Source organism: Elephas maximus, chromosome 9 (assembly GCF_024166365.1).
Source record: "Elephas maximus indicus isolate mEleMax1 chromosome 9, mEleMax1 primary haplotype, whole genome shotgun sequence".
NCBI classification, from domain to species: Eukaryota; Metazoa; Chordata; class Mammalia; order Proboscidea; family Elephantidae; genus Elephas; species Elephas maximus.
In genome coordinates this window covers 6,665,354-6,682,276 of record NC_064827.1, presented here as the reverse complement: position 1 = coordinate 6,682,276, position 16,923 = coordinate 6,665,354, and the positions used below count along the sequence as shown (strand labels likewise).

Below are 16,923 nucleotides of genomic sequence, written 5' to 3'. Positions count from 1 at the left end.
TTTGGTTTGGTTTTTAAGTAAAGCCATCACCAGGACCCTTGCATTTCTTTTGGCTCAAAAGGTCTTAGTTGGAGAGTCAATGAAATCTATGGAGCTTCTCCCTAGAAAAAAATGCATTTTGCATATAATTTCTGGAAGCTCATGAACTTCCTCAAGTCCATCCGTCTGTATACATCTCTATGCTCCCTGGGCCCCAAGTTAATAACCCCTGAACAAACCAAAGAGCACAGGCTCAAGTTTGATTTTAATTCTCCCTGGTTTGGGTGGCAGCTTCCTCCCCCTTTTCTGCACTGTCACCCAAGCGTCCATATTCTCCAAAAAGACTAGCTCTAGTAATGGCTGAAGATGACTTCACGTACAAGAATACACAGTCCTCAGAAAGGAAAAAACTTCCACGGACACTGCTGTCCTGTTGTCAGCCACAAGAGACGGCCGTGGATGGCAGTCACATGATCTAACAATGCTTTCTACGGAATTAGCTCACCTTCCACTTCAGGGGCCCTGTGTTTGCTTTTCAAGCTAGCTGGAAGACAGGAAAATGGAAAAACCAAGGGGATGTAACCTAAGCTAAGTCACGAAGCAATTCATGGCACTGCTTAAAAGAAGCCCGGATCTCCTGGCATCCAACTCAAACACTTCTCCAAGACACGGCCACCTGCCCAGCATCCACCATGAAGTTTTCATATCAACTTGATCCAAGTCTTTGTGTGAAGTCACCCTGAAAATAAACCTTCACAGCTCAGAGAGCCAAGATACAAACAAATGGGCAAATATCACCCATGGATATTAAAAACAAAGCTCAACTGAAGCTGAAAGGGGACACAAGAGAGAACGACCAGAGAGACAAGGAATTACAGGAGAGACGTAGGCACTTTGGAAGCAGAGAAGCCTGGGAAGGACGAGGTGAGCTGTGTCGTGATATTCTAGAACACTATATTTAGGCAAGAGTCTGAGCTAAGTGCTTTCATTCCAAAATCGTTCTCATCAACAAGCCACAAAATCTAACAAGAGAAAAGGAAGGAGAAGCTTAGAAGGCTCCTGTCAGTCAATCAATCAAAACAGGAGCTGTTCCATCAGGTAGCTGTGCCAGGTACTGTACAACCCAAGCCGCTCATTAGAGCAGCCGTCACGAGGTCCTCTAGTTGGCCAGAGCAGTGCCAAACACCCCTATTTTCCTGTCCCAATTAAGAATTTTAGGGGGGAAGAAAAATAAAATGAGGAAGAAAGACCTGATGACCTACTTCCGGAAATCAGTCACTGAAATCCCGTGGAGGACAGTTCTACTCTGACATACACGGAGTCGTCATAAGTACGAGTGGACTCGGCGCCAACTGTTGTGTTGTGTGTAAGGATTCTTGCAAGAAGGAAACCATTAAATACTGTTTAACCCTGTGTTTCCCAAACATATATGCCTGCAAAAAACTTCTGTAAAGTAATGACTAACAATAACCTGTAGAATGTGTCCCAAAGAGCACACTTGGACAAGTACTGCTTTTTAGAACCACCACCTGAGAGACGCTAGTAACTGCTGTTGGTTCGTTGCTGCCTGGCCGATTCTGACTGGTGGCAGCCCCGTGGGTGCAGAGTAGGGCTGTTCCACAGAGTTTTCAAAGCTGTGACCTTTTGGAAGCAGATCATCAGGGCTTTCTTCCGAGGTGCCTCTGGGTGGGTTTTAAACCACCAACCTTTTGGACAGCAGTCCAGTGCTTAACCATTTACACCAGTCAGAGGGCGGGTGTTTCTGATCTCTCTAGAAAGGAAGAGAACTGCTCACTCTTGTTGACAACCTCCCCCCAAAATATGAATTCTCAGCAACTTTCCAACAGCTCCTCTCACCAGGCAGCATCGAAACGCACTGGAAAGCATAGCTGGCCTCACACTGGGCCAACTCAAAATAGACGCTTCCAGGCAACTGGTTTCAACTCCAAATCTGTGCTATTGGCAAAGGGTTAAATGTAACTTGATTTGCTTTTCATTTAAATTTCATTATTAATTAGTATCACTATTTTTAACCAAAATGTCTGTCTTACAAAAGTGTCTTTCAGAGCCTTCCTTGAAATCACTTGCTCGAACCAGATGCATCACGGTCATCGGGTAATAATCCAGTCCGCCCGCTCACCATCATTCTGAGGTGTGAGGCAAGTAATTTGTCACCAACAATTGCTACGGTATAGAAGTTTGACACGGTGTTTGCAACAATAGGCTTAAGCAGAACAACAATTGTGAGGATGGCACAGGACTGGGCAGTGCTTTGTTCTGTTGCACTCAGGGTTGCTATGAGTCGGAAGTGACTCAATGGCACCTAACAACAACAGAAGTTCATAAGTGACTAACTTAAAAAAATACCAGGGCTGTTTCAACGTCACCCCATGACAGCACCACCAAACTTGTATTCCAATGCTGTCAGGTGCTTTCGAGTCCCTGGTAGCACAACAGTTGAGCACTTGGCTGCTAACTGAAAAGTTGGCTGTTCAAACCCACCCAGCAAAAGAAAGACCTGGTGATCTGCTTCCATAAAGGTGACAGCCTAGGAAACCCTATGGGGCAGTTCTACTCTGTCCTATGGGGTTGCTATGTATTCCAGTATGGGTTCTTAAATGTGAAGGGGAGGGATGGAGCTAGCTCATTTGGAAAAGGTATATCCATGATATGGGCCTATTACTGTCATTCCATCATTAATTTTGTCCCAAGGGAAACAAGAGGGAAAAGTGAGGGGGTGCTGTCGAAATCTGGGAAGCCCCATAGTTGTGTGCCCACTCATGCATGTTACCTGCCACATTGCCCATGATGCAAAAGATCTTCAGAAGTAGATCACTAGGCTTTTCTTCCTAGTCTGTCTTAGTCTGGAATCTTCAAAAAAACCCGTTCAGCACTAACACAACACACAAACCTCCATTGACAGGTAGGTGGTGGCTGCGAAGGAGGTGCGGTGGCTGGGAATCGAACCTGGGTCTCTTGCATGGAAGGTGAGAATTCTACCACTGAACCACCACTGCCCCTGAGGTGGTATTTCATGCAACTGTTCATAGTTTTGAGTATACATGGTGGTGGCTCTGAATAGACCCCAAAGAACTGCCAGTTTAACAGGAAGAGAAAGTTGCATTCAATAAGCTGCTCTCCAGAAAGCTATACATACAAAGCTGTTTCTCTAAGTAGAAAATACAAACGCATGTTGTCGCATTTACACACATTTCAAATATGATGCTTGTTCTGTAACAGCCGAGGTTGAGGTTGCAAAAGTAAGTCGTCAGCCATGGCGCGTGTTAAAAGGTCGGTGTTTGACAAACACTGAACATAGCACACCCCAAGTCTGGAGTCTTTGTGGCAGCGTGGGACAGAAGGCTCATGTAGCCTCTAGCTTTTGGCCTGGCATTCTTTGCATTTGCTTTTTTAAAAGTCCATTTTGATAGCAGGGTAGAGTTGAAGGAGAACTCCCAGCTTCCAGTGCTGACGAGGTGAAAATGAAAAACTCTATAAATCTCACAGCCTTGAGGAAAATTTCCAGTGGTATGCTGCCTTCGTTTTCTCTGATTTCACCCACTCATTCTCAGCCAGCACTGAAGGACACAGTCTGCCTTTTGCTCTACAGGCTAAATCCTATTCTCAGTGGAGACCAGAGCTGGTGACGCACGTGTTCACTTCTCACTTCTCTGTGTGGCCTTCTACTTAATGAATGGACTCAAAGATCTGCAAAGTGCATCTGAAGGAAGACATCTGTACAGCGACTGATGGCTGTGTGGGTGTGCATGCATTATGCAAAGAGAAAAGTTTGCTCTGCGTGCAGTGAGCCAAATTATTCCAATTCCTTTGCAGAAGAGTTTTTTTTTTTCTTCTTCTTCTTCTCCGTCTTTCTTTTAGCAGCTTAAATAAATATTTCACTGAGATTTCAGGTTCTTCTCGATTTTCAGGGAGGCCAGGTGGCACAGCGGTTAAGCACACAGCTGCTAACTTGAAAGATTGGCAGTTCAAACCCACCAGCGGCTCAGCAGGAGAAAGACCTGGCAATCTTCCCTCCTAAAGACTGTTGCTGTCAGGTGCTGTCAGGTTGGTTCCCACTCACAGAGACTCTATGTACAACAGAAGGAAACACTGCCCGGTCCTGAGCCATCCTCACTATCACTGTTATGCTTGAACCCATTGTTGCAGCCACTGTATCAATCCACCTCCTTGAGGGTCTTCCTTTTTCTCGATGACTCTAGGCTGTAAAGATTGCAGTCTAGGGGCTCTGACAGGGATCACGGTAGAGGATCCGGGAAGAGCTGGAGAAAAATGTAGCACAAAATTCTAACTCACAAAAAAAGACCAGACTTGCCATTCTGACAGGGACTGGGAGTACGACCCCTGGACACCCTTTTAGCTCAGTACTGAAGTCACTCCTGAGGTTCACTCTTCAGCCAAAGATTAGACAGGCCCATAAAACAAAATAAGACTAAATGGGCAAACCAGCCCAAGGACTAGGATGAGAAGGCAGGAGGGGACAGAAAAGGTGGTAATGGGGAACCCAAGGTGGAGAAAGGGAGGGTGCTGGCAGGTCAGGGGGTTGGCAACCAGTGTCATAAAACAGTATGTATACTAATTATTTAATGAGAAACTAGTTTGCTCTGTAAACCTTCATCTAAAGTATAATTAAAAAAAAAAAAAAGATTACAGTTTAAAAAACCCATGGGGCAGTTCTACTCATCCTGTAAGGTCGCCAAGAGTCAGAATGGACTTGATGGCAATAGGTAATGGGTTTTCTTGATTTTCAGTGGGATCCAATAGGTGTGGAAAAGGACACATGTCTGCAACCAGGGCATTACTTATGAAATGTCTGTCCTGTGTGATACACTGTTGTCCTGTGGCTGAGGGTGCCTTGTCCTGGCCCCAATTCAGAGTACAGCCTCATACAGCCGGCAATGTTAAGACCAAAATAATGTCATTTAGTGTTCAGGGGGAGGTTAAAAAGAGGATTACAGGCAGGCAGGCAGGGTATATTAAAGGAGTCCATGACTAACCGGGTGTGACAGCAAAGAGTTTTATTCTTTCAACAAAACAATTCCCCAGGGCTGGGGCCATTACTTCACTGCACCTTTATCACCTTGGAATTTTTATGGTTATTTTTGATGAATTCACATTTTTTGTAAAGGCTTTTTTGAAACGATGCCAGTTTTCAATTTTTAATTAAAGTCGTAAATAATCTTAATTCTGCCTTAAAAGGTTTATTGTTTCTTACTTTTTTTTTTCTTTAATTATGGCTGCCAGGAAATATTTCAAATACCAAGGCCTGATGTGAGTTCGCAATTACAATTTCTCCAAGGTCTAGTAACAGCATTTTACCATGTAAGTATTCCATGCCGGTGTACCAGTGAGAGACTTGAAAATGTAAATCCACCAATTTGGGGTTTATCAGCATTGCTTCTCCTGGGAGTAACATTTCCTTTTCGTCATTATTGTTGTTGGACAGAGCAACTTTCACCCTTTGAATTTCCACAAATTAACCCATTCCAGATTCATAAAGAATTTTTAAAATCTTCAGATAAAAAGGCAGGCTAAAATTCAGAAAGTAAACACCACGACCTTGTCAGTGAGGCTGGGCAATAAAAATCAATCCAATCACTTGCAGGAAACCAAGTGAGCACCCAAAGCTAACTTACTTGAGAGATGATACCTCATTTTAGGTAAGACAAAAGTAAAATCGGACACTGCAGTATTTGACGTAGATTATAATACTGTTCCCCGTATACATATCCTTATTATCTAACTTGCCTTTTGAAGGCTGTCTGTAAATTGTCTATAAAATTATATTTTGCTGTCTCAAGGTCGGTTTTTCTTTTTTCAATTATGCGTCAAGAATCTTTCATACAGACTAGCATCTGGGGTCTTAAAAGCTTGCAAGCAGCCATCTAAGACACAATTATTGGTCTGTCCCATTTCAGAGCAAAAGAAAGTGGAAAAACCCAGACTCAAGGGACTAATGAGTCCAAAGGACTTATGGGACACATGAACCACAACCTACAAGACCCTGAGACCAGAAGAACTAGATGGTGCCTGGCTACCACTACCAACCACTTTGACTAGGATCACAACAGAGCATCCTGGACAGAGTGGGAGAAAAGTGTAGAACAAAAAATCAAATTCACAAAAAAGATCAGACTTACTGGTCTGACAGAGACTGGAAGAACCTTTCAGACTATGGCCCTAAGACATTATTCTGACTTGGAACTGAAGTCATTCCCAGAGACCACCTTCCAGTCAAACAACAGACAAGCCCATAAAATAAACAATAAAACCTGAGAGGAATGTGTTCCTTAGAATGATCAATTATAAGATACCAAAAGGGCAATATTTACCCAAAAGGAAAGATGAGAAGGCAGGAAGAGGTAGAAAATCAGGACAAAAGGATATGGGGATCCCAGGGCAGAAATGGGGAGAGTACTGACACATTGTGGGGAATGAAGCCAAGGCCATTGTGGTCCCTGAGATCACTTTTGTGTGCCTTCCTAGCCATGGTTTTGTAACATCCACCCAAGTGATTGGGTGGGATTGTGCAGTAGGGTCATTGGTCAGTTTTGTCATCCCGCTGGGCTTGAAATGAGCCATCCCAGACCCAGGAAGGAGAATTCCAGCATACCAGGAAGAACAGCCAGGAGCCAGCACGCCCTTTGGACCCCGGATCCCTGCACTGAGAAGCTTCTAGAAGTAGGAGACTGAGAGAGAGAGAGAGAGAGCTGTAACCCTGAAGACACTGAGAAACAGTGGCAAGAGAGACCTGGTAGCAAAGATCTGGCAGCAGGAGATGGTGTGGTGGGCTTCCCCACCCATGGAGAGAGAAAGCTGAGTGCCTTTGAGCAGAGGTTGAGGGCCAAGAAAGGCACGCCTGACAGCATGACTGGGAAGAGGCTGTCCTGATGGAAGAACTGTATTCTGAGTGTCCCTGAACCTGAATTGTAACCTGTTAACTTCCCTAATAAACCTCATAATCATGTGTATGGTCTGTGAGTTCTGTGTGGCCACTGCAATGAATCATAGAACCTACCAGAGAAGTAGAGAGTGCCGTGGGAGGGACGGCTGGTGTCGGAATTGGTAAATATGGCAGAGAGAGGAGGCCTGTCTGACCCCCGCCTCATAAGAATCAGCCTTGGGCTGTCGATCTTGATTCTCTTTCCCCCTTGTGAAGTTAGAGGAGGGCAGACGCCACCCTCATGCTGTTTTTATAGCCAGGAAACACTTTATGTACAAATTATGGAATGGGAACCTAATTTGCTCTGTAACCTTTCACCCGATGCACACACACAAAAAAAGCCTTTCACACAATCAAAAATACTCTCTTCTTTTAAATAGAGGTGGAACTGCTAATAATTCCTGAAAATATTCCGTTACATTTCTATATTTACTGTCAACCTAGGTTACCTCCTTAACTGAGTATCATATTGTTGCTTATCTGTCTAGATACAGGACATGTGCTCTTTCACATCCACAAAAATTGTTACTCTCTATGAGTTGTTCTTCAATCTTATGATAGATTTGCTCTTTGAGGAAAACCTCGCCCATTTGGGACAACTTGAGGACGGTGATCGGTCAGACTTAAGGAAACAATACTTTCATCTCTCTTTTTTTTTTTTTAACATACAGAATTCATTATTGCAAGTTTTATAAGACGTGTGCAAATAATGACAGAAAAACATTGAACAGTGGTTCTGCAGAAATACTTAAAAGTACGCAACAGTTACAAGGAGAATGCTCCTTAGAAACTAGGATGTTGAGTCTTTGTTTGGCTCATTTACTTTGGACACATCCTCAGGAGAGATTAATCGCTAGGAAAGGACATCATGGTTGGTAAATGAAAACAAGGGGAAACCCTCCATGAGATGGATGGACACAAGGGCCCCAACAGTGGGCTCCAACATAAGGATGACTGTGAAGATGGCAATGGAGTGTTACTTTAGGAAGATTAGTAACCCCCTTACAATTTTATGTACATTACTAATTCACTTAGCAGTTAGTTCCTTAACTCTTCTAAAATAAAAGAGCAGATCCAATCCATGCCAAATGGTGATACACATCAGACATAAACGGATTTAACTATGTTTCTAGAGAAAAAAAATAAGCAATTCTAACAACGGACTTACAAGAGAGACTTTGTGTGCAATTAAGGGTATCTCTCAAATCCTTTTAATTGGGCATTTTTCTACCACACAGGGAAGAGGTCAAATTCTTTCCATATACGAGCCCTCAGCGAACACCGTGCTAACACCTCCAAAGAAAGAAAAACTCAAGTAACAGAGATTAGATATGATTTCCCAACATAAAAGTGTTAAATCCCTATAAATCATGAAGGAATGCAAGATTTATAAGTAGAAATCACAGTAACCTGAAAATGCCAGCCATGGTGTTCAATCAATTGAAGCAAGATGAATCTGAAACGATGCTTAAATTTGTTATGAAGAATCCTTAAATAAATCAGATATCCATCTCAACAGAAATGAAACACTCAAAGAGCCAAGGTCGGCTCTACTTGTTTTCTGTCATGGCCAGAAGATACTTGTTGCTCCAAAAATTCAAAATCTGAAATTCTTAGCAAACTCCTTGAAAAGTAGTGAGCTCCTCAGCTCTAGAGGAGTTCAAGCACAGTGTGGCCAACCACTTGATGGAGATCTTCCATGAGGCTGGCAGAGCAACAAGTCAGGTGGGTCTCTGGTTGATTTTTAACATTTCTTCTATATCTGAGAGATGATAATTTTTATGAACTTCTAAAGATGTAGTAAACCCTTACTGATATTAAAGGGATTTTAGGCTCAGTTCCTTTTTTCAAATTTTCATACACAGTATCTATTAAGAGAATATTATCTGATGAAGTTCTGGAAGATGAGCCCCCTTGGTTTGAAGACACTACATGATAGCCGTAACAATGGACTCAAACATGCCAAAGACCATGAAGATGGTGCAGGAGCAGACAACGCTTTGTTACGTTGTACGTAAGGTCACCAGGAGTCACAGGCGATTCCAAGGCAACTAGCGGCAATAACAATCTATTCAGAAATGTGTTTTTTTAAGTTGAAAGTGAGGGGTGTGCTATATTTACTCATCTCAGGACCATCCTCCTTTGTCATCAGAGCTAAAATCATTTCATCCAAGTGTTACATTAAGACAAAGTGCTAATCTGGAGAAAGGGTTTTTTTTTGTTGTTGTTGTTTACTCCAATTCCATTTTCTTTAGCTATTTAGACTAGATTTTCATAATGTGTGACTTTCCAATTAAGGTGACTTTTCACTAGTTTCCTCTGATTTCTATTATACAAGGCATCCCCGGAGATTCCTATCTGACTACATTAGCGATACAAACCACAGTCTTGATACTTCATGGAAGAGTTCCCTCCTCAAACCGTCTGAAGCATGGTGCACCTTGAGGAATGTAAAGAATTCCCAACGTCCTACAGAAGCTCCCAGCACTGCAAGAGTCATTTAGATGTGTTTTTCCGGGCTGGAAAAATTTCTCTTTTGAAATTACCTTTTTCCTCACTTGTTGGTCTTTGGAAGAATGTGCCTTCACGTGTTTTCTGAGGGAGCTCGGGTCGGTGTAGCGTTTGGAGCATCCTGGAATTTGACAAGCGTACGGTTTCTGAATGAGAAAGAAAGAAACATCTGTGGGTACATGGTAAACAGAATCATGGAAGGGTTTACTCAGAGACTATTGACTTCAGAGTATGAACAGCCAGCTAATGGGAATTCTGGGTAATACTCATGCATTTCAATTAGAAAGCCCAATAATTTTGCATGACAGCAAAGAGGAGAAACTTTCAAGAAACAGAGGTGGCCTATCTTCAATGATTTTTAAGAGACCGCATTAGAGTACACGCCAGACATAACTCTTGCAGCCTCTTTCAGTGTGGAAATTATTCGTAGGCATCTCCAGTCATACTTACAGTGATGTTCCCCTGAGTACAATCTCTGGTACTGTCAGAAACTAGCAAAGACATACTCTTTAAGGGTGCAGGTAAAGAAGCTGTAGAAAAGTCCAGAAAAGACTGGGTGTGTTTCAGAAGAAACCTGATTCAGAGAGAGAGAGAATTAAGAAGGAAAATTAGTACAAAGTGAGTAGGAGACGGGAGATTTCTGAACAACAGACAAGAGAAATCAGAGAAACGTTATTATAGCCTTAGCTGCAGAGAAGCCCTGGTGCGGAGCCTGGGTTGTGAGGGTAAACCCTTGGCTGAGCAAGATGAGGAAACAAGTTTTGGCTGTTCTGATTACCCCCTGTTCCTGGAGGTGTGAGGAATGAATCTAAGGCTGGATCTAGGCACTTTTACTTCTGCATCGCTGGTGCTTGGCACATTAAAAAAAAAAAAAAAAACACCGCCATCAAGTAGATTCCGACTCATAGAGACCCCACAGGACAGAGTAGAACTGCCCCGTAGGGTTTCCAAGTAGCGCCTGGTGGATTCGAACTGCCAACCTTTTGGTTAGTAGCCATAGCTCTTCATCACCGCACCACCAGGGTTTCCTGATACATAACAGTTAGCAACGAATGAATGAGAGCACCACAAAGCCATTCAAATTTCAGCACCTACGGTAATGACAAAATTCACAGCAAGAATTTGAGACCATGGCTCTTCACTTACGAAATACATCAAAATGTTTTGCTTATTCCATGAACTGGGAAGAAGAAAAAAAAAAAGCACAGGATTAACTATGTTTCATGCAAATGGTTAAGGCGCCTGGCTGCTAACTGAAAGGCTGGAGGATGGAGTCAAGAGAAAGGCCTGGTGATCTCCTGGCAATAAATCAGTCACTGAAAACCCTACAGATCACAGTTCTACTCTGGCCACATGGGGTCGCCACAGGTTGGGTCTGACTCAGCAGCAATGGTTACTTGTTGGTTCATTTACTGATTAATTAGTTGGCTGAATCGTCCAACAGCTCTGATGCTTCCATGATGCGTTGGGAGCTGTGTTACATATTAGGGGCCAACGATGAAAAACAGATGAGCCAGGCTCACAGAGCCTCACAGTTTTTATAAAGGTTAAGCAGTTTTGGGCTAAAGGCATTTGCCAAGGAGTTTCTATTGGGTAAGCATAGATTTTCTTTATCCTGAAATCTCTCCCAAATCCCCAAGGCTTTCTTGCACTAGCCTTCCCTACCTTAATCTTGCTTTACGGGAGCAACTGGCCCATATCTGTACTGGCTGTCCTGTGACTGACTACATAAGCTCATGTCTTGAGCATCAGAGGAGACATCGCGCGTAAAAAGGCTTTGTGAGCATTGAATTGTTATACCAATCAACGCCTTTATTGTCATCGTGATCACTATCATATGGGTTTGAAAGAAAGGAACTGGGTAATGTTATTTGTGGGGACAGCAGTGGTTCAGTGGTAGACGTCTCACCTTCTATGCAGGAGACCCAGGTTGGATTCCCAGCCAATGCCCCTCATGCGTGGTCACCGCCCATCTGTCAGTGAAGGCTTGAAGTGTTGCTATGATGCTAAACAGGTTTCAGCAGAGCTTCCAGACAAAGATGGACTAGGAAGAAAGGCCTGGCAATCTACTTCTGAAAAATCAGCCAGTGAAAACCCTATGGACCACAACAGTCTGATACGGTTGTGTGCAGGGCTGCCAAGAGTTGGGGCCCGACTCAACAGTAGCTAACAACAACAACATTATTTGTGTTTGATATTGAGATGGTCTTGGAGAAAGCTTGCATACTCAGCCTTCCTGCCCACTAGCTGTCACTCCTCCCCTTGCTGAAGCCACCTGGGAGCAGTGTGCCCGCACAGCAGTGTCAGGGGATGGTACAAGCAGCATTGGTGTACTTGCCATTTTATTTCTGGTTAAAGCCCATTGCCTCGAGTCAATTCTGACTCACAGGGAGCCTATAGGACAGAGTAGAACTGCCCTGTAGGGTTTCCGAGGCTCTAATCTTTATGAGAGCAGACTGCCACATCTTTCTCCTGCAGAGTGGCTGGTGGGTTTGAACTGTTGGCCTTTGGGTTAGCAGCTGAATGAGAGCACCACAAAGCCATTCAAATTTCAGCAGCTTTTTTTTTATGGTAATGACCACTAAGGTTCCTTTATTTCAGATTACGTAGGCTTTAAACGGCATGTTATACTTCATTAAGCTATATTTTTCATTATTTTCTATTTGTACTATAAAAATTTTTCCCCTGGTTAGACATTGAGATGCTAATAGAGAAATGAGTTAATAAAAAAAAAGTTCAGGGGACTAATGGACCACATCTACCACGGCCTCCACCAGACTGAGTCCAGCACAACTAGATGGTGCCCAGCTACCACCACTGACTGCTCTGACAGGGATCACAATAGAGGGTCCTGGACAGAGCTGAGGAAAAATGTAGAATAAAATTCTAACTCAAAAAGAAAGACCAGATTTGCTGCCCTGACAGACTGCAGAAACCCTGAGAGTATGGCCCCTGGAGACACCCGTTCAGCTCAGTAATGAAGTCACTCCTGAGGTTCACCCTTCAGCCAAAGATTGGACAGGCCGGTAAAACAAAATGAGACCAAAGGGGCACACCAGCCCAGGGTCAAGGACAAGAAGGCAGGAGGGAACAGGAAAGCTGGTAATAGGGAACCCAAGGTCAAGAAGGGAGAGTACTGACATGTCTTGGGGTTGTTAATCAGCATCATAAAACAAAATGTGTACTAACTGTTTAGTGAGAAACTAGTTTGTTCTGTAAACCTTCATCCAAAGTACAATTTAAAAAAATTTTCAGGGCTAGAATTATGAACTCAGCAATCTTTATGGAAAGCTACTTTCCTATGAGTACAGAAAATTTAATCCATTTAGTTTAAGGAAAACCCTTTATCCAAAATTCTGCTAGCATTAGCACAGGAGTACTTAATGGAAGGGAATCAAATCCAAAAATCAAGCCAGTTGCTGTCAAGTCCATTCTGACTCATGGGAACACCATATATGCAGAGTAGAATCACGTTTTCAAGGCAGTGACCTTCAGAAGCAGATCACCAGGCCTTCCTGTGTGGTGCCTTTGGATGGCTTTGGGTGGGTTCGAACTGCCAACTTTTCAGTTAATAGTCAAGCTCTTAAGTGTCTGTGCCATTCAGGGACAGCCAATGAAAGGAACACAGACCTAAATTTAAATCATAAATTCTTCAAGCAACTACACTTTGCTTTTCAAAATAAGTACAGGCAGTTCCCAGCTTGCGAATATCCAACTTATGTACAACCTGTAGTTATGAACCAAGCCCCATTTAAAAAAAAAAACCTAGACCCGTTACCCCCCCGCCCAGTCAATTCCAACTCACAGAGACCCTAAAGAACAGAATAGAATTGTCCCATAGGGTTTCCAAGGAGCACCTGGTGGATTCGAACTGCCAACTTTTGGTTAGCAGCCGTAGCTCTTAACCACTACGCCACCATAAAGCCTATTATATTAAAAATTCAAGGTATGTACAATGGTTCGTAATAACAGATGGGTGCTACTTTGCCATGTGAATCAAAACCTTATTATTATTATTAGTGTATTATTATGTCAAAGATGTCTCAGCGTATCTGGAAGCGTTTCTTTAATGTCTTTTATGCGTAGAAAGGTACACTAGATACTGTATACTAAGACAAACATTTGACTAACTGACATTAGATACCAATGTACCTAACTGTTCCGATTTATGTACAAATTCAACTTACAGATTTAGAAACAGAACTCATTTGTAATCCAGGAACTGGCTGTATTTAATTTCTGCATGATTTTTAAAGTGTTTAGCAATTTGCTAAATACTGTAGAAAAAATTAAACAAGAAGTCTGGACCTTAAAAGACAAATGATGGCTTTAGAAGATTTAATAGAGAAACATTTTTTTCCAAAAATAAAAATAGAAGAGTTTTTTTTTTTTTCTTAATAGCCAAGTTTTTAAGCTATTACATTATACTGAATCATAAAATTATTATCTTCGGTAACTTCCCTCAAAAGTTTGAAAAACAGATCTTTTTTTTTAATTCCTAATGATTAGCTAAAATTAGCTCCAAGTGAAGAAGAATATTGTGGAGCCATAAAACTTAGCCTCACAATAGTTCTTTCAAACAACAGATAACTAGGTATAGGGGAAGCAATTTCTCAAGGCGATCTTGTCTCACGAATGCTCACCCTTCCATGATAAAGATTAGTGACAAATTGGAAAATTGATTGGATTCTACCGAGACCATTTTAGGGATAACAAAACAGGGCTTTTTAACATAATTTATTCTTTTTTCTATTTCTGCCTTTTAAAAATCTCACTTATCCACCAAATTTATTCATTTAATATTCTCTTGGACCTCTCATCACTGAATTCAATTCAGCTAGGGCAGAAAGGGTCCATCGTATGCCATGCTGCTGTATTTATATTTCAGATATTTACTAGACAAATCTCCATAAACCATCACATTTTTGTATATAATGAGATAATTCTGTTTAGAAAGGTGATGTGACATATAGTTAAAATGACTTCTATCAATATGACTAATAAAAAACTCGCTGCTGTTGAGTCAATTCTGACTCAAAGCGACCTTACAGGCCAGAGTAGACCTGTCCTGTAGGGTTTCCAAGGCTATCATTTTTATGGAAGCAGACTGTCACATCTTTCTCCCACAGAGCAGCTGATGGGTTCAGACTCCCAATCTTTTGCTTAGCAGCCAGGTGCTTAAACACTGTGCCACCCAAAACCAAAAACTCATTGCTGTCAAGTTGATTCCAACTCATAACAACCCTATAGGACAGAGTAGAACTGCCCCAGAAGGTTTCCAAGGCTGTAATCTTTATGGAAGCAGACTGCCACATCTTTCTTCTGAGGAATGGCTGATGGATTCAAACTGCCGACTTTTGGTTAACAGCTCAGCTATTAAACACTGTGCCATCAGGGCTCCTTATATGAGTAATTGAGGCTAATATAAAATTTAATAAATATGTCAACTATAACATCAGAAGAATCGTAAATATGCCTGAGAAGGTATGTAGAACTAACAGTATCTTTTCAAAACTGCATCTCTGGTATAGTTTAATAATAGACATCAGAACGGTAACACTGCAAAAGCACTGTCATGAATACATTATTGGCAAGAACGTGGGCTAAGAGATCTGAGATGCCTGTAATATATTTATCCTGATGGCTCTGTTAAATGGAGTGAAATTGCAGGAGTCTACCTGGCCTTCTGTAAGGGCCTTCTGTAAGGGAAATAGCACCAAAGCCTGAGAAACGCAAAAGAAGGCCTCTTAACCTAATTGAGAAAATCAAAGCCAGACGCCCAGAAAACATTTGCAGGGAGCAAAATGTTACAGCACTGAGAGGGTTAGGGGTGTAATAAGGCAGAGCAATTGTCCTCAGTGGGTTTACGTGAAAGGACACATGGCTAACACGCATGCAGGGAGCGTGAGAAAACTCAACCCTGGGGAAGGATTCGCTGGTGTTTTGTAGGTCATTTCAAGGTGAAAAAACCAGGTCAGAAAATAAAGGTCAGGTTTACCCTCCAAATTCACGCCAGCCACAAAGTTCTCACGTCAAGAAGAGCCAGGATGAGAAAAAAAAAAAAGAAGAGCTTCATATTTCTAGCGAGCAATAGTATAAAATACCTGTCTAATTTTATACCTGTCTATTTTAGTCTGTCTTGATATGTGAATTCTTACTTTAATGTCCAATCTCTAGCAGTTATTCTTTGTATTTAAATCTACTATGTTACAGCCCAGGAGCCCAGGGGGTGCAGATGGTTAAGCAGTTGGCTGCTAAATGAAAGGTTGGTGGTTCAAACCCACCCAGCAGCTGGAGAAAGACCTGCAGATTTGTGCCTGTAAAGGTGACAGCCTAGAAAACCCTATGGGGCAGTTCTACTCTGTCACATGGGGCTGCTTTTAGTGGGAATTGACTTGATGGCACCTAACAACATGTTACAGCCCTTATAAACGTACATTGTTGTTAGGTGCTGTCGAGTTGGTTCCGACACATAGTGACCCTATGTACTGGTCGTGCGCCGTCCTCACAGTCGTTGCTGTCTTTGAGCCCATTGTTACAGCCACTGTGATTATATATATATATATATATAATGTATAAATTTTACACATTTATCCATATAAATGTGTAAAATTTTTACGTATAAAAGTACACATTGAATGTATAAATGTATAACAGTACACATTAAGTGTATAAATATACAAAGCCTTTGCTTTATACACCAAAACCGAACCCGTTACCATCAAGTCGGTTCATGGTAATCCTATGGGACAGAGTAGAATGGCCCCATGGGGTTTCTAAGACTGTAGTCTTTACGGAGAGGATGGTGGGTTCAAACCACCGACCTTTCAGTCAGCAGCCAAGCGCTTTAACCACTGTGCTATCAGGGGTCCTTGCTTTATACACAGATGTGACCAAGTAGCCCTTCTGTCCCAGGCAGTTGTGACATTTAGGATGGGCCGCAATTACAGAAAAGCGAAATAGCCAGCCAGGCTGCCTCTGGCCCTTGACCAGGTTCCTGCTGCCCTCAGCTTGTCCCTGTCACCTGCAGATCATAAAGCAAACACCTTCAGCGTCCCACTATCAGAGGGGCGCTTCCTCACACCAGGGGACCAGGCTAGAAGCTGGAAAGCTCCCACCCTTCTTACAGTGTCCAGGTGCGTCCGCTGGTGCTTGGCGCGGTCGCTGGAGTTACTGAACGCCTTCTGGCAGCCCGGATGCTGGCACAGATACGGCTTCTCGCCCGTGTGGCTCCGCAAGTGAATCTTGAGATTTTCGAGCCGTGAAAAGGCCTTCTTGCAACCTTCAAACTGCAAAGAGAAAACAATTTTTGGTTGTTGAGAAGGACCTTGACTGCTTGAATCTTGGGGGAAGGAAAAGAAGAAATGTCATTAGTTTGTACTTGGCCGAAAATGATGAAGTAAAATGGAATCCAAACAGTCACAAATATTGCTTCTAAAATTATCCGCATGTTTATGCAAACGGCATATCCC

General features: G+C 42.5%; 1 protein-coding gene across 9 annotated transcripts in view; it reads right to left on the bottom strand.

The window, feature by feature from the left end:
- The window catches only part of GLIS3 (GLIS family zinc finger 3), a 608,428-nt gene that overhangs the window by 158,492 nt on the left and 433,013 nt on the right, over nucleotides 1–16,923 (bottom strand). For all 9 annotated transcript variants that reach the window (XM_049895332.1, XM_049895324.1, XM_049895326.1 and 6 more), the window contains 2 exons: nucleotides 16,579–16,740; nucleotides 9,487–9,597 (listed from right to left, as the gene is read on the bottom strand). In XM_049895332.1, the coding sequence (XP_049751289.1) occupies nucleotides 9,487–9,597; nucleotides 16,579–16,740 (273 nt within the window). The remainder of the gene's footprint in view (nucleotides 1–9,486; nucleotides 9,598–16,578; nucleotides 16,741–16,923) is intronic.